At 40.4% G+C, this 25,356-nt stretch overlaps 2 protein-coding genes across 17 annotated transcripts in view; both read left to right on the plus strand.

Moving 5' to 3' along the window:
• The first annotated feature begins 286 nt into the window (after nt 1–286).
• Nucleotides 287–4,858, plus strand: sumo3b (small ubiquitin like modifier 3b). Its single transcript, XM_051404922.1, has 4 exons — nt 287–439; nt 1,762–1,890; nt 2,038–2,109; nt 3,579–4,858. The coding sequence occupies exons 1-4, from the start codon at nt 419–421 to the stop codon at nt 3,642–3,644; spliced, it is 288 nt and encodes a 95-aa protein (XP_051260882.1). The 5' UTR covers nt 287–418; the 3' UTR covers nt 3,645–4,858.
• A 4,913-nt stretch (nt 4,859–9,771) lies between these two features.
• The window catches only part of fmnl2a (formin-like 2a), a 52,044-nt gene continuing 36,459 nt past the window's right edge, over nt 9,772–25,356 (plus strand). For 9 of the 16 annotated variants that reach the window (XR_007885292.1, XR_007885293.1, XR_007885294.1 and 6 more), the window contains exon 1: nt 9,772–10,660. Coding sequence is in view for 12 of the 16 variants with exons in the window: in XM_051404904.1 (XP_051260864.1) it covers nt 10,547–10,660 (114 nt within the window). In the remaining 4 variants the exon portion in view is untranslated. The remainder of the gene's footprint in view (nt 10,661–25,356) is intronic. The other 7 variants (XR_007885295.1, XM_051404908.1, XM_051404912.1 and 4 more) reach the window with 1 other exon arrangement.

Below are 25,356 nucleotides of genomic sequence, written 5' to 3' on the forward strand. Positions count from 1 at the left end.
CATTTTGCTACACAAATAAAGTCTGATGATTGATTGATTGATTGATTGAAAAACATATTAACACCATATTTCTGGTTGATTTGTTGTCTTTCTGTTTTCCTATTTGTTTACTATTTGTATCTTTATTGTTGTTCCCTTTGAGCGACCCTGACCCGGACTAAAAGGGTTTGCCTTACAATGGGGCCCTTTTTTTTTTTTTATATACCTATCTCACGGGCATGCGCATATTAGCTTGCGCGCTCTCGTACCCGCGGCCCCGTGGAAAAGTGGAACACGTGACCGTTTTGGTCGAATTACATTTTAAATATCAGTGCGCGCTCCCGGTCCAAACGAGAGAGCCGGAGGAACCGATAACCCGCTTCCCCCCGTTACCAGTGTTGTCTCCGCGTTATTAATAAATCCCCGGGTCGGTAGCACAATGTCTGAAGAAAAGCCGAAGGTCAGTACTGTGGTTTGTGTTTATTTACCGGTTAGCAGCTAGTGATGCTAGTTTAGAGTTAGCACATTCTGCTAAGCTAGCCCTGCTCCCCGGCTGTATAACGAGATATCGCGTTTGAGCGGGTCGACGGAGAAAACAAAAGGTGGACCGATTTTTTTTTTTTTTTTTTGCGGCTCTTTTTGGCTTTAGGCGCAGTTTTCTTGTATTGTAGCGTCCCGCCAACATCAGCATCCAGCTCCTGCTACTCACTGGTTTGAATTAAACTTGTGTCTCGCCAACGTCGCTATCAGAAATTGCGAGTGAAATGAATGATTTGTTTTTTTTTTTATCTCCCTCTTTCATTTGCGCCATTGTGGCTTTGCGCCAGTTTGCGCTCGGGCTAGCTGTGCTATGCTAACCCAGTGAAGAACCGAAAGGAGTTAGCTATCGTTAGCATTGTGTGTGTGTGTGTGTGTGTGTGTGTGTGTGTGTGTGTGTGAAGCCTGCCTCCTCCTGTGTTGTATGATGGCTAACTTAAAATGAGCCGGCTAGTTTAAGTTTGCTGCTGTTGTTACTTTACCCCGTCGTGCCGCCGGTGTTCAGATTAACGTAAACTGGGGACGGTCACCTGAATGCGTCGCAGGCATGTTGCGTTCAAGTAACTGCAGATGTTGAAAACAGGAAGAGGAAGCGATTTCCTGAATTGCCCTTTCTCTTAATTTATAGAGATTCCCAATACATTCCCATCTGGTTCCTTATTGTCTTGACTGTGTGTCTGTCTGTCTGTCTGTCTGTCTGTCTGTGTGTGTGTGTGTGTGTGTGTGTGTGTGTGTGTGTTATCAATAGCAGGATCCATTAGCCTCACATTGAATATGGTTGTCTATATATTTTAAGTACAAACAGCCACCGGCACATTCAGGTGATTGCTGGGGCTGCAAAATATAATAAAGACATCATATTGAAGTTGCTCAAACAGGTATTGCAATATGAGTCACAGTTAGTGTGAGAATGATCGTTTTTACACCACAAATGTAATATTCGCTGAAGAAAACTGTTATAATCATGATGATGTTACAGTTTTGGGGGGGGTCTGTATCTGGAGAACAAGATTTGTAGGCCAGGATGTCTCTTCAGGTCTCCATTACGTCATAATAAGGCTATTTGGTTACACATTTTGCCTTCTGTGATTTGCATATTTCCATTTCCATAATATTTCCATGAATTGTGCAGCTTTAATCGCCACCAGTTAATCTGATCACAGGGGAGCATCTTGAGCACCGGTGTGGTGGTGGTGTTGTTGTTGTTGTTGCTGATGATGATGATGACGACGGTTTTTGTTGCAGGAAGGAGTGAAGACGGAGAACGACCACATTAACCTCAAGGTGGCTGGTCAGGATGGGTCAGTTGTACAGTTCAAAATCAAGAGGCATACCCCGCTCAGCAAACTAATGAAGGCGTACTGCGAAAGACAGGTATGTTTGTTCTGAAGTGACTGGAACACAAACCTTGTCTCATTATTACGCTGTCACATCAGTAATCTGTCTTGTATATTGTTTAGTTGATAACTGGATGCAAAATGTCACTTAAATGCCATTTCTGTCTGTTTCTGTCTCTTACAGGGATTGTCAATTCGTCAGATAAGGTTTAGGTTTGATGGACAGCCGATTAATGAAACAGACACACCTGCACAGGTTGGTGAAAGCTGGACTCAAAATCCCAAATATTTATTACTAAAAAACGGCTGAGAAAATGGTGTAACTGTAAACTGACTTTGTTGTTATATTGTTATGATTCCTCTCCCACCCACTCCCGTTGTCATTTGTCCTGTCCTCTCCCAGTCACGTGATGAATAGTGAAATTGACTCCCACAGGATTCACACAGTGGAGAGTCGACTTGCACTTACACAATGTAACATGTTCAAAATACTTGGATTTCATGCCCTGATAACTTGCCGTAATGTTATTTGCTTTAATAACATATTATTGTACCTTTATTATAGTGCAGTTATTTTGCAGGTTGTGGAATTTCAAAAATGAGAACAATGTATAGTGAAAGGAAGCTAGTAGTTTTGTTTGTGCTTCTGAAAGCATACTGATGAAACACAGCACTGTGGGATTAGTGCTGTTGTCTTCATACAGGTTTCTATTCACAGTGTAGGTTATGTGGAACCACTGACCTCACTGCACGCCTTGTTATCATCAAATAATTGATGGAAAGTTTCCACAGATAGATTGAACCTCCGGCAGTAACAGTTAATTGTGCAAGAATTGCACAATATATCTTTGCCAGTTATTTGTTGAGTTGTGACTTGAATGAAGGACAGTTTGATGCTATTAAAACGTCTTAATTTTTTGGCTCAATTGCAGTAATGATTGTAACTCATAAAGGATTTTAGTTGCTCATAGGAAGCATTATTCTAACAGATATGCCCAATAATAAACTATAATTAATTACAACCCACTGTATCAGTTCGCTGTGGTATAAGGATAATAAGTCTCTCTCCACTCAGACGTGTGTTTCATGTGGCATGTTTTCAGCAAGTAACTCCCAGTATCGCAGCAGTTGTTTTTACAGTTCTGTTTGTTTATGGATTAAACAAACAAGATAGAAATTGTTAGAGGGCTTTAAAAGTGTTGGTATGTTGACTTTATTTGGACAGACCCAGGGTAACCGTTTCCCCCTGTTTCTACTCTTAATGCCAAGCTAAGCTAATGGCCAGCTGCAAAATGACTATTTCTTTAAAGCTGCATGTATCTAGAGATTATATTTGTTTAATCAGTGTGAAAATATACTGTATGTGGCTTGTAGGAAATGTCATATCAATGGATACAAGATTTTAAGTACTGAAACAAAAATAATACAGTTTCTTAACAAAACTTTATTTTTATTTAACAAAAGAAGCAAAAGGTGAAATATTGTCAAAATACAAACAGCCATCTAGAAATAACCTAAATACATTTGTACATATGTTGATTTGAATCGGGAACTACAAACTTGTGAATCAAACCAGCCCAGTGCAACACACATTGCTGTCGGTACCAAAAAGTGTTCGGGTTTGATACCCAGTTCTACGTCCATGAGGCTCAATATTATACATTAGCTGTAGAATAAACGACTACAGGACTAATGTGTAATTTTTTTCCCCCTTTGTTTTTACAGCTGGAGATGGAGGATGAGGACACTATTGATGTATTTCAACAACAGACAGGAGGAGTTTGTTCTTAAGTGGAAGGTGGACTCTTGGAAGAATATCCACACCATTATTTTCATGTTGTATTTGTTTATTTCTGTTTTTACTTAATTCTCCCCCCCTTCCCACCCACTCTGCTTGGCTAAATGTCAGGCTCTTCACAACACATAAGAAGGTAGAGGTTTTTCATTTTGGGCCAAATCCTAACTTTGAGATGCAGGGTAATCTTTTTTTTATTATTATTATTATTTTATTTTAATGTGTTTTATTCACATAAATGGATGATTTGAAATTGTCCAAGGCAGGGACACATCTCGGATCAGATATGGCTCGTAATGTAAAAAACCCGCTGTGTTCTTCTGATGTTGAGAGGAACTCCTGCATGTCTTCATAAAGCATAAGCTAAACTCCATGCCAAAATCTTTTCTTTTTTCTCTTTTTTTTCAATTTTGTTGTAAGCATTCAAATTTGACTATTTTTAATTCATGTGCGTGATATGATTGCTATGGAGGAAAACCGCTGGAAAAGGGGCCTGCTTTTCTCTCTTTAGGTGGAAAGGACGCTATGACATGTAACAAACCTTTAGTAGACTTTTAAAATAATTTGTTGTATCTACGCCCATTTTACCTTCAACATTTGCTAAAACAAACACTTGCTCGTGCCGACAAAGATCCATATGGATGGTTTACCTCAATACTGTCACACTCAACATGGATTTAACTGAATGGCAAATAAAGTACAATAATGTTTCTGGACCAAAAAGCTAAATGAATAGTCTTCTTTTATAAAAAAGGGTTTGGTTAATAAATGTAAAAGGTTACCGTGACTGTAACAGTGGTCTTTGTTGCTGCACAGCAGGAGAACAGTTCTCTTGATGTGTAAATTGATTTTTTTTTTTTTTTTTTTTTCCTTCCACCTTTCAGGACATGAGAATAAAAATAATTTGCTTTTACCAGTCCAGAAATTGAGTCATCTCATCTAAGGGTATATATATTTCAATCAGTGTATAAACAAATATTAAGTCAGTGCTGTGTTGTCCATCAATCTATCCAAACATTATCAACAGATGTTTAGTTTGTTTTGACTTGTGTGTTGTTAGAAATCTTGTTTTATAAGAATGTCTGCCTTCATTTTAATAATTAACATTTGTTAGATTTGCGAGGTGACATCGGCAGATATTACTTTTTTTTTAATTTGTACATTATTTGTTGTCCCTATACTGTATACAATAAATATAGTTTGATACTCAGCCTCTTGAAATACACCTTCTATTTGTGTGGCGCCTGCTATAGAATCAATATTTTAGCTACACAATGCAGGGAAAATGTTAAGAAATATTCACATCTTGGGTGTAAATAGACATGCAGCCTCGACAAGGTGAAAGGGAGGATGACTGACTGTGTTGAAATTGTCATTCCTGTTGCGGACAGTTTGATCTGTGGTTGCTGTCTTATGTAACCAGAGGTGCAAATAAACATTCTGGCCACTAATATATGTTATTGTGGAAACTAAAGAGTCATTGCCTCCAGATGTGAAACCCTGGAGCAGAGGTTTGTCCAAGGTTTGTCCAAGTCTATAATTATATTTGTTTTTTTGTCTCTTAAAAAAGTTTGTGTAATTCAGCTGAAAATATTAGAGGGAAGTTTTTCCTTATAGTACACCAATCTGACCCAGAGCGGGCAATACACTTTCCATACATTAGAGGGCGTTCTTGTTCTGAAGATTCAGAGTATTACTGCTTGCTCTGCTGATTCTACATCTCTCCAGCCCTTAAATTAAAATACAAAGACACATTTGTTGCTCCACTTCAGCCTTGTGAAGGTCCATAACTTCATGAGTCTTCTCTTATTTAAGAGAACTTGATTTCACAGATGTTACTTAACTGCGCAGCCAAATGAACTCCCTGTGAGCCTCCTCACACAGAGGTCTGATTGTGCTGCCTTTATTTTTGGCATCTCCTTTGCATTTTATATTTCCTCCTGGAGATATCTGAAGCCTCACATATTTCCCCAGACCTCTCGGAGATGCAGCTGCAGGGTGCCCCCTCCACCCATACGTTTAAGCTTCCTCTGGTTTCTAATGCACAGCTTCCTGGAAGAGTGTATATTGTGCAGAGCTGCTGTATCTTTCTATTTAAGGTTTTTATTTTGTCTTCCTGGTGCTATTTTCCCAAATCGTTTGTGATCAACTGAATTTGAGGCCTCTTGGAATAAACTACAGGGCTAAAGCTACCAAAAGAACAACATATTTTTCATATTTAGAGGGCATTTATGTATTTTATTACCCAAACGCTGTTGAGCAGTAGAAAGACACACAGACATTAACTGTAACAAATAAGAATCCCATCAACACATTATCGTTTTTTTGTGCTGAGTCACCATCAGCTGTGTTAGACAAGGACGTGTGTAAGGCTGCACATACCCTCGATTGTGTTATCTGCTGCTGATAATGGAGGGACACTATGTATTATTGTTATTGTTTGAAAGCTTATTGTCTAGCTCATGCCATGCACTGCTCTGCTGTCAGTGTACAGTAAACTCCATTTGTTTATTATTAGGACAATAGGGGGATTATTGCGTCCGTACAGAGACACTTACATGTGTTTAGAATACAAAGGATTTTTTTGTTTTGATATGAAGAAGAAATGAGTGTTACATAAGTTTATGTTCATAAATAACATACGTAGGCTTCTGTGCATGAAAGACAGAATTAAATTAGAACTAAGCTTGTCCCTCCTTCCTTCACAGGGCTAGAAAACATGCAACTGCTCTGTACCTCCAGACCTCTAGGGGCCCCTGAAGTCACAGCTCCACTGTGTAACAATTAAAGCACATTTTAAACTTATAAGATAAGGGCCCTCAGGTGGGTCCTGGTTTATTATGTGATCTTGAAGCCCTGTTTTAAAGACAGTCAGTGTGTTAAAATCTATAATAACATTGTGATACTGTGCTTAAATGGTGAAGGTCCCTAATTAATATATGTTTAATCAGATTACAACACAGCAAACATAGGAATACTACACATGCACAGAATAGAGGAGGAACAAGGGGTGAACCGGGGCCAACTGGCTCTAGCAGGTTCTTCAAAATACACCAGTGTCCTACTTTTTATCCATCATTCTCTCATTATTTCATTATTTGTATATTACGTAACCTTACATTAAATAATATAACTATAGATGGTCTGCCAATACTTCTAGTATATGTGCACACTACCTGTAAACATTACTTAATAAGTTATAGTTTAATAACATTTTAATACTTTTAACCTTAAATACTGAATGTACTTATACAAATTATTCTATTTTTGTTTAAAACTGTGATTTCTTTTCTTTTATCCAAACACTGGTCCTATATGTATATGTTGGGCTGAATTGCATGCATGCATTCTTGATGCGTTAGCAGTGTGAATGAACACCAGAATGAGCAGCATCCTCTAAGTAAATAACATAAGGGGATAAACATGCAGTACACAGTCCACACAGTACACAACACAGGGGGAGTGGTCTTCAGACAGAACACGTAATGATCATATGAGGTCAGTCAGCTGTGTTTTGCATCCTCAGTGTGTCCAGCCAACAACCTCAGATGTGACACCCTCCCCTGTTGAATCAGTCCAGCAGCCTGAATGAAACCACTGTGCATCTGGAGAACCTCTGGATCGTCTCCAGAGCGCTGCATGCTGATGTCACCCTCTTGTGCGTAATGTGTTCTCCACCCTGTCAGCAGATCAGATTTCATCCGAATGCACGTTGAGATCTTGACGGTGGAATAAACGTGTCAGTGACTGTGTTATCATAAAGCTGTAGTAATACAATTCTTGAGTTTTTCTATAAGCTACGAGTGAACGAGTGCCAGAGACACTGTTGGCATTGCAGGGATATTGGATCACTTTGTGTGATCACGTCTTTCTCACAGCAGACCTTTTGACTTGTCTTAGTAAAAAGGATCTGTTGTTTTCAAGTATCCCAGTATGCCATGACAGTGTGACAATGAGCCAGCATGAACAATACCAGGACCATGAAACTGAAGCAGCTAAATGAAATTCAACCGTCAATAATTTCATTATTTCCACGTGATTGTTGTGTCAAAATGTCTTTTGTGAAAAAGGCCCATTGCTCTCACTCTGGGATTTCTCAGGAATTTTTTTTAGGTAGAATCTGGTCAAAAGACCTGTTGCTAAAGGTTTTGTCTCATGGATATTGGCTGGAGAAAGATAGTAGAGAAAAGGATGGGACAGCAAAAGTGAAACTAATCACACATTCCCCCCAGTTATAAGTATTCAATTCTGGAAAATGAAATAAATGAAATCTCTTCCTCAGTTTGCCAGAGAGCCACTAAAAACATGGAACCCTCTAAAGAAGTTAATTATATAATCTGAGATTATTATCGCAGCAACACTCACACTGTATTTTGCCACCCAGATTGACAGATACACACAATAGATGGGAGAAGAACGAAAACAAAGAAAACATATGGTTTAATTTTAATGCTTTAACTCAGGGTACAACTCATGTTTGCTCATGCTGTTTTAAAGTTGTTTATTTACAAGAGTAGTTACTACTTTACGAGACATTTCCTCTTGTCAAACACAGGTGTGACACCAATAATGATCATAATTGCGGCATTACACTCAGGTGTGCCAGTTCCGGGGTCTCTGTGATGTGCCTGTTATCTCACTGGGACATTTCTACTGAAAGGAGACACAACAGTTGTTAGTTACACCTCCCTTTCTCCTGCTATGGCACGTCAAAATGTCTTCTGTAACAATTAGATCATCATAATCATAAGTAGTGACACACTGACTGAGTTGTTGTTGGAATCGCTAGTTTAGGAATAATTGTATAATATGATGGTTAGTTTGGTTAACCTCAAATATTTGAGAACTGCTCATGTCTTTTCCTACTACTGAATGACACAAACTTAATGTCCCCACTGTGCTGTGAATGATTCAGTTAAATAGTCATATCCTAGTAAATAGCTACATTTCTCACTTCTCACAGGCATAACTAATAACACACATTTATTATCATTACTAAATCTACTAGTAATGCAGTGACTGGAGTGGCTGGTTTACTCATTCACTATTTTGGAAAATACTGTTTAATATGACAGTTAATCTGGCAAATCTCAAATGTGATAAATTATACATATCATACACTTTCCACATTGAAGAGAAGGTTTTAAGAGTAATTGCTTAATAAAACTTTAAATAAGTAATATTATTTTCCAGCGGTGGAATTTACATTTACTCAGGTATCGTACAATTTTGACAAACATGTACTTTACTTGATTATTTCCACTTCATGGTACTTTATACTCCACTACATTCAGAGGGTAACTACCCTGTAATATACAAAGTATTTATAATTGACTCCATGTTAACAAACTACAACATTAACAACATTTCAAGTACAACACTAGTTGTGGGTACAATTGCTTGTATGTTTTTTCTTTTCACACTTTATTTATAGAGATTTTTTCCATTTCCATCCACATACACATCATTATGTTATTCCCATTCTTATTTTGATTTTATACACTTTTACACTTTTTATACCATTTTAAAAGTTTATATTTATCTTTACCTCTATCTCTGAATCCCCCCTCTGGGCGATCAATAAAGGATGATCTTATTTTATCTTATCAAAATGCTCTTACATGTATTTGCTAGGTATAAAAACAGAATAATTTAATATTCTATCATAGTATAATAATGTGAAGGGATCCATTATGCAGAATGAGTACTTTTACTTTTGATACTTTTAGTACATTTTGCTGATTATACTTCTGAACTTTTCAGGACTTTTACATGTAATGGAGTATTTTTAGATTATGGTATTTCTACTCGATTAAAGGATCTGAGTTCTTCCATCACTTTTATTTTCTAAAGCATCTAGTGGCACTGAAATGATCCTACAATCAACAAATCAATACATCAAATGCATCCAATTAACACAGTGAACGACCATTTTAATGTACATAAACCAAAGAAAAAACATACATAAGAGTAAAAAATATTTACTTCATAGACTTCATAGAGAGAACAGTTTTTTGCCTCTCACAGTGGACTCAAAGTACCACAATGCAACACAGAAAATATCATCTCCTTAGCTACGGCTTTGGGAGCTACGCCCCAAGAAGAAGAAGGAGAAGAAGGAGCATAAGAAGTGTGAGACCCCCCCCCTGAAAGAGCTCATTGTAGGGAATGATGAGAGTGTGTGCAGCCGCAGTGTGTGTGGTGTGAGTGTGTGTGTATGTGTGTGTGTGTGTGTGTGTGAGTGAGGAGCCCCCTCCTCCTTAAACTAGGCTGGTCAGCACTGGAAGGATTAGTGAAGCCAGCTCCACTTTAACTCACTCACTCACTCACTCACAGACAGACCCAAAAAAAGAAGAGAGGTGGTGGGGGGGGGGAAAGATTTGCAACAAGCAGTGAATCATGCTCGTCGTCATTACTAGCGACTGGGAGTGGAGCCGAAATTGTGCAAGATACGGATAACAGCGAGGAAAAGGTCCGTGCGGATCGAGACAAGTTTTTTTTTTTCTCCAAGGGTCTCCTCCTTCATTCTGCCGTGAAAATGCCTCATCGGGGGCTCCTCCGCTGCTCCTGCTGCCGCTGCTGCTCCTGCCGCTGCTGCTCGGACCCGTCGCGTTATGCTGCCTCCCTCACATGTGCTTTATGTTGAAGAAGGAGAAGAGGAAGAAGAAGAGGAAAAAGAAGTGATATCAGGATAAAACCTGCAAAAAAAACCTGTAAGGGGGATAAAAAAAAACAAAACAACAACAACAACTAAAGAGGAATATTTTTTCCTTTTTTTCGTCGTGTGGAGATTTTTTTTTCCCCCTCAAGAAGTGGAAGAGAGATAGGAGGAAGAAGAGGAGGAGGAGGAGGGAGGTGGGGGTGAAAAGTTGTACTTGTTGGTCAAAGAGGGGAAAACATGGGGAACGCAGGGAGCATGGACCAGCACACTGATTTCAGAGGACACAACATGCCTCTGAAACTGCCCATGCCCGAGCCAGGTGAACTGGAGGAGAGATTTGCAACCGTTTTGGTAAGGAAAAAAAAAGGAAAAAGAGATTCGTTTTCATCTGTTTCTCTGTCTTTGTTCCCTCCATGCTTCAGTGTCCTGGGACGGGACAGCTGTGTGTGTGTGTGTGTGTGTGTGTGTGTGGGGTTGGACCTCTGTTTGTCCAGCACGCCTGTCCTTTGTTGTTCAGAAAAAGGGGTATTCCGACCGACCAAAAAAAAAAAAAAGAGCACAGCCACTGCTAGATTTGAGTCTTAGTCCTATCCCTCTAGTGATAAAGTTGTAGCATATTGAATTCAGCTGCAAATCAAATCAGTTTTTTTTTCAACCAAATTATTCTTGATCTGAAAATATTCATCTTTTTTATAGCCACACCATGTTGAAACACGTCAAACATCAACATTTTTGCCTCCCTTTTGAATACGAGATAATAAAAATGTTCACTTCCAGATCAGAGTGTGCTTCTGTAAATTACCCAGTGTGGTCACATGAGACACCTGCAGTCATAACACAGCGAATGATTGGTTTTATGGCAACCTTTTCCCCCCCCAAACTTTATGAGTCCAGACACTGGCTCACTACTGAAAGCTCTAAGTACCCAGCATGCCAGGTCCTTTTGAAACATCTGTCACATCATAAAGTGTCAACAGCGTCTGTCAACAATTATGTTACCTGGGGAGTGAGCGCTTAACATTCCTCGTGCTGTTGAAAGAGCCTTCATGTTTTAGAGCGCTTAAAGAGGATTTGATGTAAGATGGACACTTTGTTATGAATTTTAAAAAAAGACGTAAATTAAGATGAAAAGTTTCATAACGATGGTGGTGTGTTCAAAAGCTTATCAAGCACCAATATGTTGACTGATTTGTGGCAATTTAGTTGTAAGAAGGACGGAGCTTTGGGAGTAAATCATTATTCACCATCCTCTCTTGTGCTCTAAAGCATCATTATGTAGGCCATAATGAACTTTTTGCTGATAAGGAGAATTTCCAGCACAGAGCTCCCCAGTCAGAGGAGAGAAAAAAAGGGCTAAACAGAAGAACAGTGGGGTGATGGTGAAATTTGAGAGCTGGCAAAATGTGGGTCAAACGTGATCGTCGCCTGGCCCACTGCTCTCATAAACACTGGCTGCTCAGCAGAAGGAATTCGACCGTAGCGATGCAGGTTCTCGAATCTGCAAACTTTTAAGATGAGGAAAAAGGTTTAATTTTCTATCTTTTGCTGTTTTTGTCTGGTCCAGAGCTTTTGTTTGTGTTATATAGGTGACACAGATCTTTCAGCCTGTAAGCCCATTACAGAAAGTGGATCAAGTTGAGGTGGAAGTCAAATCACTGTGTGTGTTACAGTGTTGTGTTGGGGTGTGATTGCTGCTTGTCAGACGCTGATGAATCCCATTCTGCGCAGGAGGCAGCAGACTTCGGTGTAGGGAGGTTTGACATCACGCCACAGAGGGATTTGGGCCTTCTTCTTTAATCACAACTGCTTTTAGAGTCACCTACTTCCTACAGTTTCTAAACATTACGGTTTCCCCTCTTGAATCTGGGTCTGTAGCAGTAAATGTAAGGGGTGAGGAAATGATAAGGATCCATAAGTGTCCTTTACAAAGCTAATCCTTGTTATGCTTTCCGGAAAGAAGAACAAATTCTACCTGTCTAACTCGTGGATTTCGTGAGGCTGGCTGTCAGAAAAGCCGATCCTCGTAGCATGTCAGGAACTCCCCCACTCCCTCCTTTCCTCCTCCCTGTTGCCAGCATGATGCCTCAGCTCTTGGCGGGATGGAAGCCCTCCAGCATTAGAAGAATTTAGTGCTATAATCACAGCGTTTAGCGTTATTTACTGCCATTTAAACCCTAATGTGTCTCAGCCGTGCCTGATGGCAGTTGGCTCCATTGATTGCCGGAGCGAGTGGCACTGTGTGACTCTGATGACCTCACTTTAGTTTGAATAGCAGATGATTAGGATGATACCTCGCCACGCCTCTCGGACCAACTTTTGTATCCCAACGTATCAGTGGTTACCAACAATTACATATTACAAACACCCATTTTGGACTTGATGCAGAGCCGTAGTCTTCCCATAACAGGTTCAATCTGGGCGTGATAGAACAGCACCACTCCTAATATGTTTGATCATCGGGAATGGGTCACAGTAAGGAGCCGTTGGGATTAAAGGCTTGCGCTGTGTGTGTGTGACCACAGTCAAGCACTCGCCTCGCAAAACCCTAGAATTTCTTATCAAGGACATACAGAAAGTACGGTATTTGAATCTGGGACCATGCTGTGTGATGTAGAAAGCCTCCTTTCAAACGTTGACACATGACTTCCATCATCTGATCAGACCACAGATGTGTGTAACCACATGTATGAAATACATCTTACAATTTTATATGTTTTACATTTCAGGAGCATTTTACCAAACACTGGCTCTAGATGAGGGCAACTTTTGCGTGCCACCATAGTTCCTCCTTCGTGCTTGGAAGGGGAGGGTGAAGCCACTACTAGGTTTGATAGTTTAAAGTTTGTTTATCTATGCAAACAAAAACTGTGTATATATGTTTATGTAAACCTAACATAACTAAACATAATTCTCACTGACTTCAGTTCATTCACAGCTGTAGTAAATTCAATTTGAACACAGGATGTGGTTGTGTGTGTCGTGTCATACCAGCATTTGCCAGCATGCGTATCAGTATTTCCAGTTCAATATTTTAACTCTTTAGTTAAAGTCACATGCAGTGATATGGCTATGTATTATTGTGGTGCTATTTTATGGAAAATCTACTGGGTTTGCTGCCGGCTGAGTCAGCATTTCAAGAGAAACGCTCCCATTGAAGTCTGTCTTGTGAATCCCTGGAGCCGAGGGCGGATCTTTGAAATAGACTTAGGCTAATTGTAATGCAAGGCCTCTGCCATGATAAGAGAGGCTAATTCACATGTGACCTTGGCCATGAAGTGAGGTGCAGTTTAAACCTAAATATTAATTGTTTAAAGTACTAAAGGGATAGATTTCCAATGCTGGAGTACCAGGGATTTATTCATTGTTTACAGGTTGTTCAGTAAGCAGTTTGCTGTGCCTGCTCGTTGCTCTCTATGTCTTGTGAATATTACTGTAAGGTAGCGTTTTAAAGGCTTAGTTTTTCCCTATACACAATCCAGCCAAAATGGCTCTGTAATTACTTTGGAAAGTGTGTTTGCAAGCCTTCACCCCTCTTATGGTTGCCATAGTATTGGTGAGACAAGTCTACAAGAAGAAGATGGGTTGCACATGATGATTAGCCGGTATCAGGGCAGCCCTCTTTAATGTTTACTCTTCACAGCACAGTGCTGATGTCCCACTGGATTTACTTTATGGCTGGTCATATCAACATCCTGGTAGATCAATTTAGTCTGCACTTATTGCCTAATCAATCCAACATTGTCATTTAACCAACCATTAGAGGGTATAAGCAACACTTCAAAGTGGCAATTTTTCCTCTTGGTCTATAAGTGCATACTGGCTGAAAGCATGTGAAATGACTGCAATCAATCTCTGAGTCAATGTACAGTATGAGCCAGTCTGTATGCTTCAAGTTGAACCACAGGAAAATGACTCTGTGTAACAGGAATTCAGCTCAGGCCTCATGTCTGCTCCTCTGCCTCAGTTAACCATAGAGTTGACATCAATTTAGATTGTAGCCACATCCAGGCTACCATCCACTTCAAGCTCAGAGCCGTAGTCACTGCTATCAGGGAGGCAGAGAAGTTTACAGCCACTGCTTGTTTAAATGCCATATGGAGGACTATAGGCTTAGCTGCCGTTGTGGCTGCTCTTCTCAATAGTCTGCCCAGATTACATCTAAGCTGCTTTGTTTAAAGGCTGTTGAAGCACCCCGAGCTGCTGTTATTTGTGCTGTGAGGCCCTGCATCTGAAATCTACTCCCTAGATTAATCACATGAGTAGCCTTCATGTTCAACTGAGGTCTAATTTGTCACATTGCCAGGTCCAAGCTGGCTGTGCTTTTTACCTGCACAACATGAAACACAACCTATTAAGCTGTACTTCAACAAAACTAAACAGAGCTTTAAAAACTGGACTGTGAAGTGTATTAAAAGCTGCTCTAATCAATGTTTTTTTTTATAAGAATGGGCCAAACGAGTATGTGTAATGTGAGAGGTTTAGTGAAGAATCTACAGAGATGTATCACCCGCCTGCAGTTTCCCTCAGTACAGAGATAGTTTTAGTGTCTTTTAGCTCATTGTTTTGTTTTTACGGCAGAAAACGCTACTGTTTTGGTTCGCTCTGACTGCTTTTATCAGCGTTGTTTCCAACTGCAGCAGGCAGCTGTTCTGATAAACCCTATGTTACCTGGACACAAACAAAGTTAGTAACTAGCTGGTGAACATCTAGCAACTAAACACTAAGATGTTTTTCAGAGTAGAGACCAAAACAAGAGCTACAGAAGAATGAATACTTGACTTTAAATTGCCAGGTGGTCAGAAACTCGACTCAAATACAAATGTTGCTTTTTATCTGTGTGTGAATAGTCATTAGGCATAGCAGCTTAATTTGACCATAGTGTGTCAAATGTGCGTGTTATGTGTACCTTATGACATTCTGACCCAAAACACTGGTTAATACTGCTTTAAACATTTGCTTTGTCATTGTTCCCATGTTTTTTTAAATGTTTGTTGCACCTTTTTTCCAAATTACTATTTTCTAATTCAGTATCTACACGTACTCTAATTCACACATGTGGGTGTATGCACAGATGGGTGAGAATCTAAACGAGTGAGTGCAGAAGCTTCCACACAGAGCGTGAGGAGGCCGAGACCTTACCAAGATATTTTATGTTGGTGTTTCTTTTTCCTGAACAAAAAAAACCCTGAAAAGACTGAAAAAAATAGATAAACGTTTAATCAAGTTAGATATTGGCGTTATGTACTCACATTCAGTTTATTGTGAAAGACTGTTTGAATTTGAGAATTTGACAGGCTGTATATTAGCTTGTGCAAACACAGTCATCCCTCCATCTCCTACCCTGCTATACCGGACCCAGGAAGTGACTAAGCTAACCCGCCTAGTTTTTCCATGTCGACTCTTCTTCATTAAAAAGCAGAACAATGGGTATTGTCTGAGGAGCAGAGGGTGAACAGTGGCTGAATCCCGTGCAGCAGGCCCAGGGAACAGAGCTGCTCTTTATTCTGTGGAGAGCCTAAGACGGAGCCTGGCACTGGACCCAGACCCGGCAGGCTACGAGAGGCCACCACACATACCCAAATGTGTGTGTGTGTGCGTACATGCTTGTGTATGGGCATGTGTGTTTCTGCTGTGTCGGAGCCCCGGGATGCTCACCCACCAATTAGCCATAACAGAGCTGAGCATGAAATGCTTGGGGAGCGATGAGATCCGGCAGCCAGTGTTGCTGGCCTTTACAGCCTCTCATAAGAGATGTGAGGTGCTGCGGTGTTGAGCGATAATGTGCTGCTCAAAACCCCGAAGCGGAGCCTCAAGGTGTCTTGCCTTGCTGGCAGAGGGTTAGCTGAATATGTGGGAACAGGTCTCTTGGCTGTTTCCAGGCACCGCTGAGTCAAAACCACTGGGACTTCAATCAGTATTGTTCTTCTCAGTTCAGTTTTGACATCCGCACATTCGGGGGTGGTTTGGTTTTGCTGTGTGGGTGGCAGAACTGAACTGACCAAGCAAATCGATACTGACTTAAAATGTTGTGAAATCCTCATACTGAAATGGATCATATCTGATTACAACCCTTGTTTAGGTGCTGGACTAATGAGAAGAGTCTCAGGAGTGTGGCCCTCTACACAATAGCAAGAGCAGTTGAGCTGTTGTTTGTTGTTTTGGAAGGAAGAGAAACTTTCCCCGACAGCTTTTTGACGTCACTCATTGGAAAGGGTTTAGTTTTGGATGTAGCCTCGCACTTGGCCATGCATGTCTTTGCTGTAGGTCCTCCTGCGTAAGGAGCAGATGCAAAATGATGCAGCTTGGAAAAGGCCAGCCCGGTCCTTTCATGTCGATCACAGCCAGTTGCCAGCGTTGTCCAACAGGACCGGTCCAAGGGCTGCACAAAAGAACAGGAGAGTCGCTGCTCTGTGGAGAAGTGCATTATGGTCTAGGGTCTGTCCGGGCTCCAAGGTGGCAGCTGCGCCATAAAGTTGTGCTTGCTCGGCCAAAGTGTGGCACAAGAGTGGGTGTTTTGTTATGAGCTGTTAAGAATTAGTTGATGTTCATGGTGTTGAGCTGTATCAGAAACCTCGTCCAGAAAAGCCTTCAAACGTCAGTGTCATTGTGACAAATCAGGGGTGTGTTATGGCTTCAGGGCCCACTTTATCTTGTGGCATTGCTATTATTATCAGTCTCTTTTAGGGGCCTTGAGCTTTATTAAGTATGTTTGCAGTTTGATTTTAAACTGAATTGCAGAATCATCATTATGGCTTCATCTGTGGGCCCCATTATGTAGCTTTTTGGACCTGAATAATGTGGATCTGTGAGACTTGAATACAGACGGAGACTCATGGTCTATCAGCTGACATTTTAGAGTTGTTAGTACATGTTGTCCACGTTTGGACTTTTTACAAGCTTGTACAATATCTACACTGTTTCCTTTCCTCCAAATATATAAAAGTGTGCAGACAGGGTTGTAACATACATGTTAACACCATATCCTCAACTATTACTATACTGTAATTCTTTGATTGTCGAATTGGCCCTGTAGCTTAATTTAAAGTACTCTCACTTCTTTGTAGGCTTTACTTCGTGAATGTTTTTACTTGGGACAAATGCTGCTTTTGAAGCTGCCAGAGTCAAAAAGGCAGGTTTTGTCGGGTAACGACTTGCCAAAATTAACATCTGCAGAGCTGAATGGGAGGTCCTGTTGCATTTGAATGTACTTCAGTGCTCTTTGCCCGAGTTTGATATAGGCCCCATCACAGCTCCAGACAATGCCGCAAGTCTGTTGTTTCAGGCTTTATTGGACAGAAGATGCCTCTCACCCTGGACCCCCCACATGAAACGAAAGCAGTGTGGACTACTCATAGGTTAGAGTTTAGAGTAAGTAATTACATATTTAAACACCAAAGACTTTACAAAATGTTCTCCTGAAATTATTTACATATATTAGAGTTTCTAAAGATGTATAGAAACCTATGGTTTTTGTAGGCTTTTGTTTTTTTCCTACTGTGGCGGGTTTAGTCAGTTTATTCAACTGGCATTTTGTTCAAAACACTTAACCAGTTTTATGAGTCACATTGCAGGACAGAAGAGTAGACATATCAGTTTCTTTTTAGTCATGAGTGAATAGATTCAATCAGTAACACTGGTGTTCAGACGTTTTAGCTTTGACAAATTTGACAGGGAAGACACAAATTGGAAATCCGTCCAATCATAACCAAAATTGCTCAGTGGGTTTGATGCACTTCTGCCTGCCTCCCAGGATTGCTGCTTGCTGCTATTTTTGTTGTGATCATGTATGTGTTATTAAGCTCCCATTCAGCCTTTCTGTATTGGATGATACAGAAGCAGATTTCTGCTTCAATCATCTCATTAGAAGAAGTGACTGTACAACTCTTTGTGATGAATTCTTCAGTGTTAGAGAGATGGTGTCTTCGGATGTCAGGGGGACATCACTGCAATGGGATTGCTGGGTTATAGTTTACTACTGAGTTTTTAATTGCCAATCATCATTTTAGGTCTACCAAAAGTATCCCAGAAGCTGAGATAAAGCAAAGACGAAAACAAGCCTGTGTGAGAGTGTAATAATTTGATATCTCCAAACACCACTAAAGCCCACAAGATAGTTTCCTATAGCAGCAAAAACAAACCGAAAGCACAGAGCTTTCAGTATGTGTGCAGATGTTTATGCCTTTTATTAGTGTGCATGTTTGAGAACAAGCCAGACCATATGTTAAAGAACATATTTTCCACTTAAATAAGTCTGAATCTGCTTTATTTTACCCTTTATAAGATGTTGTATTGAGTCTGTTATAGTTTCCGTTTTTCTACACTTAAGGCTGCTATTCTGTTGTTCAAATACAAAGACTTTTGGGAAAAGTTTTGGTTTGTTTTATGTTGTATGAATGTGGCAGTGACGTATTGCACCCCCGAAACAATCCCAGTGTGATGAGGCCAGAGTACATTTGATTATATTTTTTGTATAATGTTGTGCTACATAAAAATGTTGCCTTTACATAAGAGAAGATTCCCACGCGCTGAAAAAAACCAAGACTCTTCAGATGCAAAAAAGGATCAGTTTATTACATAACCAAAAAGTAAATGTGGCTGTACATGTTGGGTTGTTGTTGTAGTTAACAGAAGACAGATTAAAGGATTATACTTATCAGCATCATTAAATTCAGCCTCCTTTTTGTGAGCTCATAAATTTCCTGTTCATCCCACTGCCACCTACTGACATAAAGTTTATTACTGTTAAAGGAAACAAAACTTTATCTGAAGGTGTTTTCTTCAAACCTTACATAATGCATTTCAAGTAAACCGATGATTTCATTCTTTAACCCACTGCATTTACACTACTGTGAGCAATTGTTTTTCTTAGAGATAAACAACTTTTTAGATTTGTATTCTTTGTATTTGCTTGAACAAGAACATGGACTCCTCAGTCCAGACACTTTCGCAACCTCGCAACATCTGGCCTGGCTTGAAGTCATCTGTGTTCGTGTATCACTTGTTTTATTTGGACAACTTCCTGCTGCTTGAAATCATCTCCATAATGTTTCCGGTATTTGGATAATGTCCAGCATGAAAGCCATTCTGTGTCAAGATTTTACCCACAATGTAAACAGGGCACCAGCTTTTTTTGCAATGTACTTTATGTTTGCACTTATACAGCCAAGTGGATTTTTAAATGTCTTCCCTTAAGATATATTGAACAAAAGCTGAAACAGAGCGTTAAATTTGATTTCTCCTACTAGTAGCTGCTATATTCTGTGCATATCACTGTTGATTTTACTGTGTCATTACACTGTAGTGTTATCTGTGGTAAGGCTGAATGCACTTTCAGAAAGCAGTTGAAATGTTGTGGAGAAAATTACACCAATGATGTGATATCTTTCACTAAGAATAGCTGGTACAGACTGAATGATGAGCTCCTGCTAGAGGATGTGAGGTTGGCAGACGTACAGTCAGATTATACAGTCAACACACTGAAGTAAATTAACGGAATTTCATTGGAATGTGCCTGTAAGGGGGGAAAATGAGAGGCCAGGCTCAAACATTTGAACTCCCCATTCCAGTGAACAGCTTCACAAACACAAACACTACTGTCTCGGTGGAGGAGGCTGCTGAGCCGGAGCAGGGGGTCCTGGGGATTACAAAGCTAATCTGAGGACAGACAGGGGACACCTGTGCCCTCAAAGAACGCCAAGGATTACGGATCCATGCTGCGCTAATGAGGGGAGGACAGCTCGGTTTGAATAGCGTGTGCCTCAGGGCCGACCTACTCCTTTCTCCCTTATGTAGGCAGTTATGGCTCACTGCCTCGTCTGTGAATATGACAGATTTTGATCCGTACATGTCTGAGCTGTAGTGCTCCCCTGCTTCCCTGCAGGATAAATGAGAAAAGTGCAATGTAATGCAGTTGTGCAGTTTGTCACGTATTAGTACGCCTAAGGAGGCGTTTTACAACTCTGAGAGTAGCCTGCAGCGCTAACCTCATTATAACTGTGTAAATGCCTTAAAAACACAAAACACTCCTGTGACTGATGAAGCAAGTATTAGGAGGGAACGGTACAACATCCAGTAATTTCCGGTGTATTGAGCAATTTGCGAGTATTTGTTATGACTAGTCGTCAGTAACCAATGCAGTCAGAGGTTTTCTTGTTGTGGCATGTAGAGTGGTGTCTGTAATGCTCATTTAAAAAGACAATGAGAGCTCTTAAAGCATCGTAATAAATAAGAGGTTGGAACATTGTTTTGAATGATGCAAACTGGGTGTTTACAAGAGAAAGCGTTGCGATCTGTTAAGGTCATTGGTTTGATTTTCTGTGTCGTATCGTATTGCTTATAAGAGAGAAGAAAACACATTGGTTCTGCAGGGCTCGGTCTGAAAGATTAGGAGTCCTTGTGCTGCATTAGCAAGGAAAAGGTAGAGATGGGAGAAAGAGGAGAGCGTGGGCGTGTCTCAAACTCATTGCAGCCCAAGTCCCCAAGGACAAATCAATCGCTGCTCTGAAAGATATCTGAGAGGAGGCTGGGTGGTTGAGAGGCACTGCACTGCACACTTTTCGTCAGTATACATACATCAGATTTAGTTAATGCAATGAAGCATGGGTTTGTTTCCAGTCACTTAACTGCTTTCAGGAAAGGTAGTTTTTAGCCATGGTAGCTTGGCTTTTAAATTCTGTGTTGGAACAAGTAGGGTTTTTGACTTGGCTTCATGTGTTCAATGTGTTGTCCAGAAACACATTTAATTTACAGCAACCTTGCCTCCACCCACTGAACTTTTCCAGTTTTATTTAGCTCTTTTGCTAAGTGCACTTGAGTCAGAATTGCTTATGTGTTCAAGAGCACTTACAGACAGCTTTCCACAAGAGTCGAACGATGATGTGAAACTCAAGATATGGAAGTTAACTTACTGTGTATTGTAGTTTTTTTTTTCTAGAGAACTGCGGAAGAGTGAACGCTGTCTATTTCACCACAGATTCATTCCTGTGAAGTACTTTGCATATTTTTAACATGTTCAGTATGACTTTCGAATGATGTACAAGAGCAGAGTCCGTTTTGGCAATTTGGTTTACATCTTTTCACAGCAACAGCAACTAAAGCAGGCCCTTCACGTGGGCTGTGTGTTGTCTTTTGTAGCCAGCTGTGCTGTGAGGGCCGTGCCTCCACAGACCTCCTGGAAGGTAGTGGGTTGGTTGGTGGGCCAGCTGCCTATTTTTACTCGTTTTATGACTCAAGCTGCCTAATGAGAGGATACATGGACACTAATAACTTCTGTCCAGTTTCTGAGCCTTAAGACCTCATGTGAATAAGACCTTAACAGTAGATTCATATCAGTAGTCACTGTTAAAACTGAGCTACTGATTCTCATAGTTACACATTGACTGGTGTAGTAGCTGTTCCACAGTGTGTTGAGGTATGGCCACAAGGCTTGTCAACCGGTTCCCAAGCAGGTTGACAAGATTTTGTCCAGGTTGTGTGATTGCAATAAACCATTTGGGTCAACCTGGATGTTCACACTTCCTGAGTAATGTGTTTTGGGTTTTGTTCCTAGTTTCACTTTTTACTGTTTTTTTACTGATACTGTAGACTCACTGTCTTCTGATATGCTCTCCTGTTGGAGCTGCACTAAAATATCTGTTGCTGCTACGTCCCATTAAAAACCTAGTGTGCTGTTGCTTGATAAACATTGGTCAGTACAACAAGGTCTGAAGATTTTCAGCACTTTTTGGTTAGTGTATTGGTTTTAAAGGACCAGTGTGTATGATTCAGTGGCATCTAGTGGAATGCACGCTTGGGAGGCTGAGCTGTATTCAAATAGTTGTAATCTGCAACTTCACCTCTAGGTGCCACTGAATCCTACACACTGGACCTTGTAAAATATGGCTACCTATGAATATTGGTTTTGCATTGTGTTGTAAAATGACACGCACTGTAGTCTTTTCTGCCTCTAGTGTTTGAGCCACAAAACTGTAGCCTGAAGTGGTTTTTACATTGCAAAACTAGTCTATTCAGTGTTAGATACAATAAAATCAAATTTATTGAATAACAGATATTCCAAAAAACGTACTGGCCTAAATTCGCTCATGTACACGTTTCAATTAATACATTTTTGAAAACAGTATAATTAAATGCATGTATCTAAAATCTAAAAGTCTTTGACTGGCGTTAATATAATTATTTAGGGCAAACTCAAGGAAGGAAATATAATATACTAATAACGAAACAAACAAGTAGTTAGTGAGTTAGTGTTAACATTATCATTAATAAATGTGAAAATGTATCATAATATAGGTTGTAGGTTGTGTTGTAGAGCCCTATCCAGAGTGCTGGCTTTGTATAATGACATGATCTGTGTTTGAGCTAAAACTCACAGCTTTTTCCAAATGTTTCTAAAGGAATTCACTCTCTAACAGTACAGATGTGAGACAGCTGCTCCGGAGATGAAATGTCAGTTTGGCGAAGTGAGGCTAGAGATGTTGAAGCGTTCCACATTTCACAGAGAACGGGGTTGGTCATCCAGCACAGTAAATTCCAGGGTTTCTCCCCCTTGTCATCTTCATTTTTGTGCTGTCTGGAAGGAGTTTCTCATGCTTTGTCATTGTTTCCAACAATGTTTGTAGCGGCTTCGCACGCTTCTCTACTTGATGGTTGTTGCATGTTCAGCTTCATCATTATCCTTTTTGCCTGACACTTGTGCAAGTTTGATCAGATTTGAGTTATTGAAGCGTCTAACACGGATTCCTTTCCTTGAAAAACTGAAGTTACACACTTTGCTGTTTTGCTTTTAGGGAATACAGTCTGCTATGATGATGGCAGGTTGCGGCTGCTGTTATCATGTGATCTGTTGCTTGTCTTAAGAGCAGGTTGCACTGTAGCTATACATGTGTTTAAAATTACTTTGGTCTCCAGTTTATATCGGATGCTGTATTATGGCTTGTATCAGTCTGTGATCTGTGGTTGAATCATGGGATCATATTAGACATTGCCTAATTTGTCTGTGTCTGTCGAATGGGTCAAACCTGTCATAATCCTCTTCATACAGTTTAGTAATACTTTAATCACTGTGAAATATCTTGAGTGATATTTGGGTGTGTGTATTCGTCAGGGTGGCCTGCCATCAGTTGCTGGCGAAAAAGCTGCCACACCCTCCTCAACATCACCCCATTAATACCACAGATGCACACACACACACACACACACACAAAAATAGTGCGCATGTAGGGTAACCTGAGCCCAGCGAGCTGAGTGCCTGTCACAGCTCATTAGTATTGGGATGAAATGAAGGCTGGTAGAAGTGGTTCTTTGCTTTAGTTGGAGCCTCACCAAGCAGGAAGCCCACAGCTCAGTGCACCCACAGCGACTCAGCAAACCACCCAGCCAGTCTGCAGGGGCACAGCACCTACATCAGGCACCTACATCATTACCACAAACCCATTTGTTTCCAGGCCAAAACTTCTTCAGTATCCAAACATAACAAGGCTCAAGTCTAGAAGTAACTTAATGATTTACTCAAATTGAACCTGTTTTTTTACTTTTGTGTGTGATGTAGTGAGAGTGCTAGTGGCTTTCTGTCATTTAATGTGTACATCTACTCAGGTGTCAAATTGTATTTTAATGTGTTTAGGGAAGGAAAGTCAGTACTAACTCTGGTTAGCAGCCAGACTGAGTCAATAGAGCCTCTCTGACTCCCAATTCCCCGCAGTCAGCACAGCAGCGATCAGCCGGCTCGTAGCATCTGCTGAATACTAATGCAATTTCCTGGTCGCTCTAGAGGAGGCTGGACGGGCTACAACCTGTGCTTGTAACCAATAAAACTATTGTGCTTCAGATTGATTTTGATGCACCCAAAGACATCAATAAACAGTGAGAGCAAATTGTATTCTTATACTAGAATTTCAATTCATTTAGCAAGTTTACTGGCACATCTGTGGTGGAAATCGATTGAATCATCAGTTTCGATTTAGAAAAGTAAACAGATTTAACTGTGGGAGGGACAGAATATCATGAACATAATGAAATTATTAGTTTGCATAGAAGTCAAGAGACAGGTTAACTTTTTATCCTTTAAGCTTCTCTCGTGCTGTCTGTGAACCTTATAGGTTCAGTGAACTCATTTATAGAAATCAGTTTAGAGTATACTCAGTCTTCCTCTCATTAGCTATTAGCAAGCTACAAAGCTGTGTATGAGCTCTATTCATGCGTCTCACGAGCAGCTCTATTTACATTGATTTTCTTTTATAAATGCACTCTTTTAAAATTAAATGAATGGTTGTATAGATCACTTGCCAAACCAATCAGTATTATACAGTATAAAAGATTAAATACTTCGTAAACTCCAAAGCAAGTTGGGGATCAGGCTTCTCGATCAGTGTCTGACTCTATCCTGGTATTACTCGCTCATGGAAACAGGCTGGATCCCAGGACATTCCTCATCTATCTTCCTCTCGCTCCCCCTGTGAGGAAAAGTGGAGGCAGAGTGCCGAACACACACTGATAGATGATCCAGCTCATCGAATGAGGAGGGGAAGAAAAAACCCCAAGCCGAGCCGTGCATGATGGCCACATGTTCCCCTGCGTCTGTCCTTTAGCAATGGAAAACATTCTCACTACAAGTACATACGAAACACTTTTGAAGTTTGTTGCCTTGACTTGACAGCTTTTTGCTTGCAAAGGCTGTTGTAAGAGGAGCACACACCTACACCGTTTGTCTGTAACAAGTGTTCGCTGTGAGTGCCTAACCAGTCTCCAGCTGGGTCACATGTTTTATTTAAATTTTTCTGCTGACATATTTGCATGTTGTGTGCTCTCCATACTGTAGGTGGTACGATTAAGTGCTGGTTAATTGTTTCAAGCTTTTCTAATTTACATGGGGGTGGGGTGAATCACGCTTGTGTTAAATCCAGCCAAGTTTTAGACAACTGCAGAGGTGTTCGTGCAGGAAGGAAAGTAGAGAAAGCCGGATAAAGAAAGGAGTTGTGTAACAGTTTTTGGATGATTTGGGCTTATTCTCAGACATAATGTCAACCAACACATGGGTCAGATTAGATTTG

The sequence above is a fragment of the Dicentrarchus labrax genome, unplaced genomic scaffold (genome assembly GCF_905237075.1).
Source record: "Dicentrarchus labrax unplaced genomic scaffold, dlabrax2021, whole genome shotgun sequence".
Taxonomy (NCBI): domain Eukaryota; kingdom Metazoa; phylum Chordata; class Actinopteri; family Moronidae; genus Dicentrarchus; species Dicentrarchus labrax.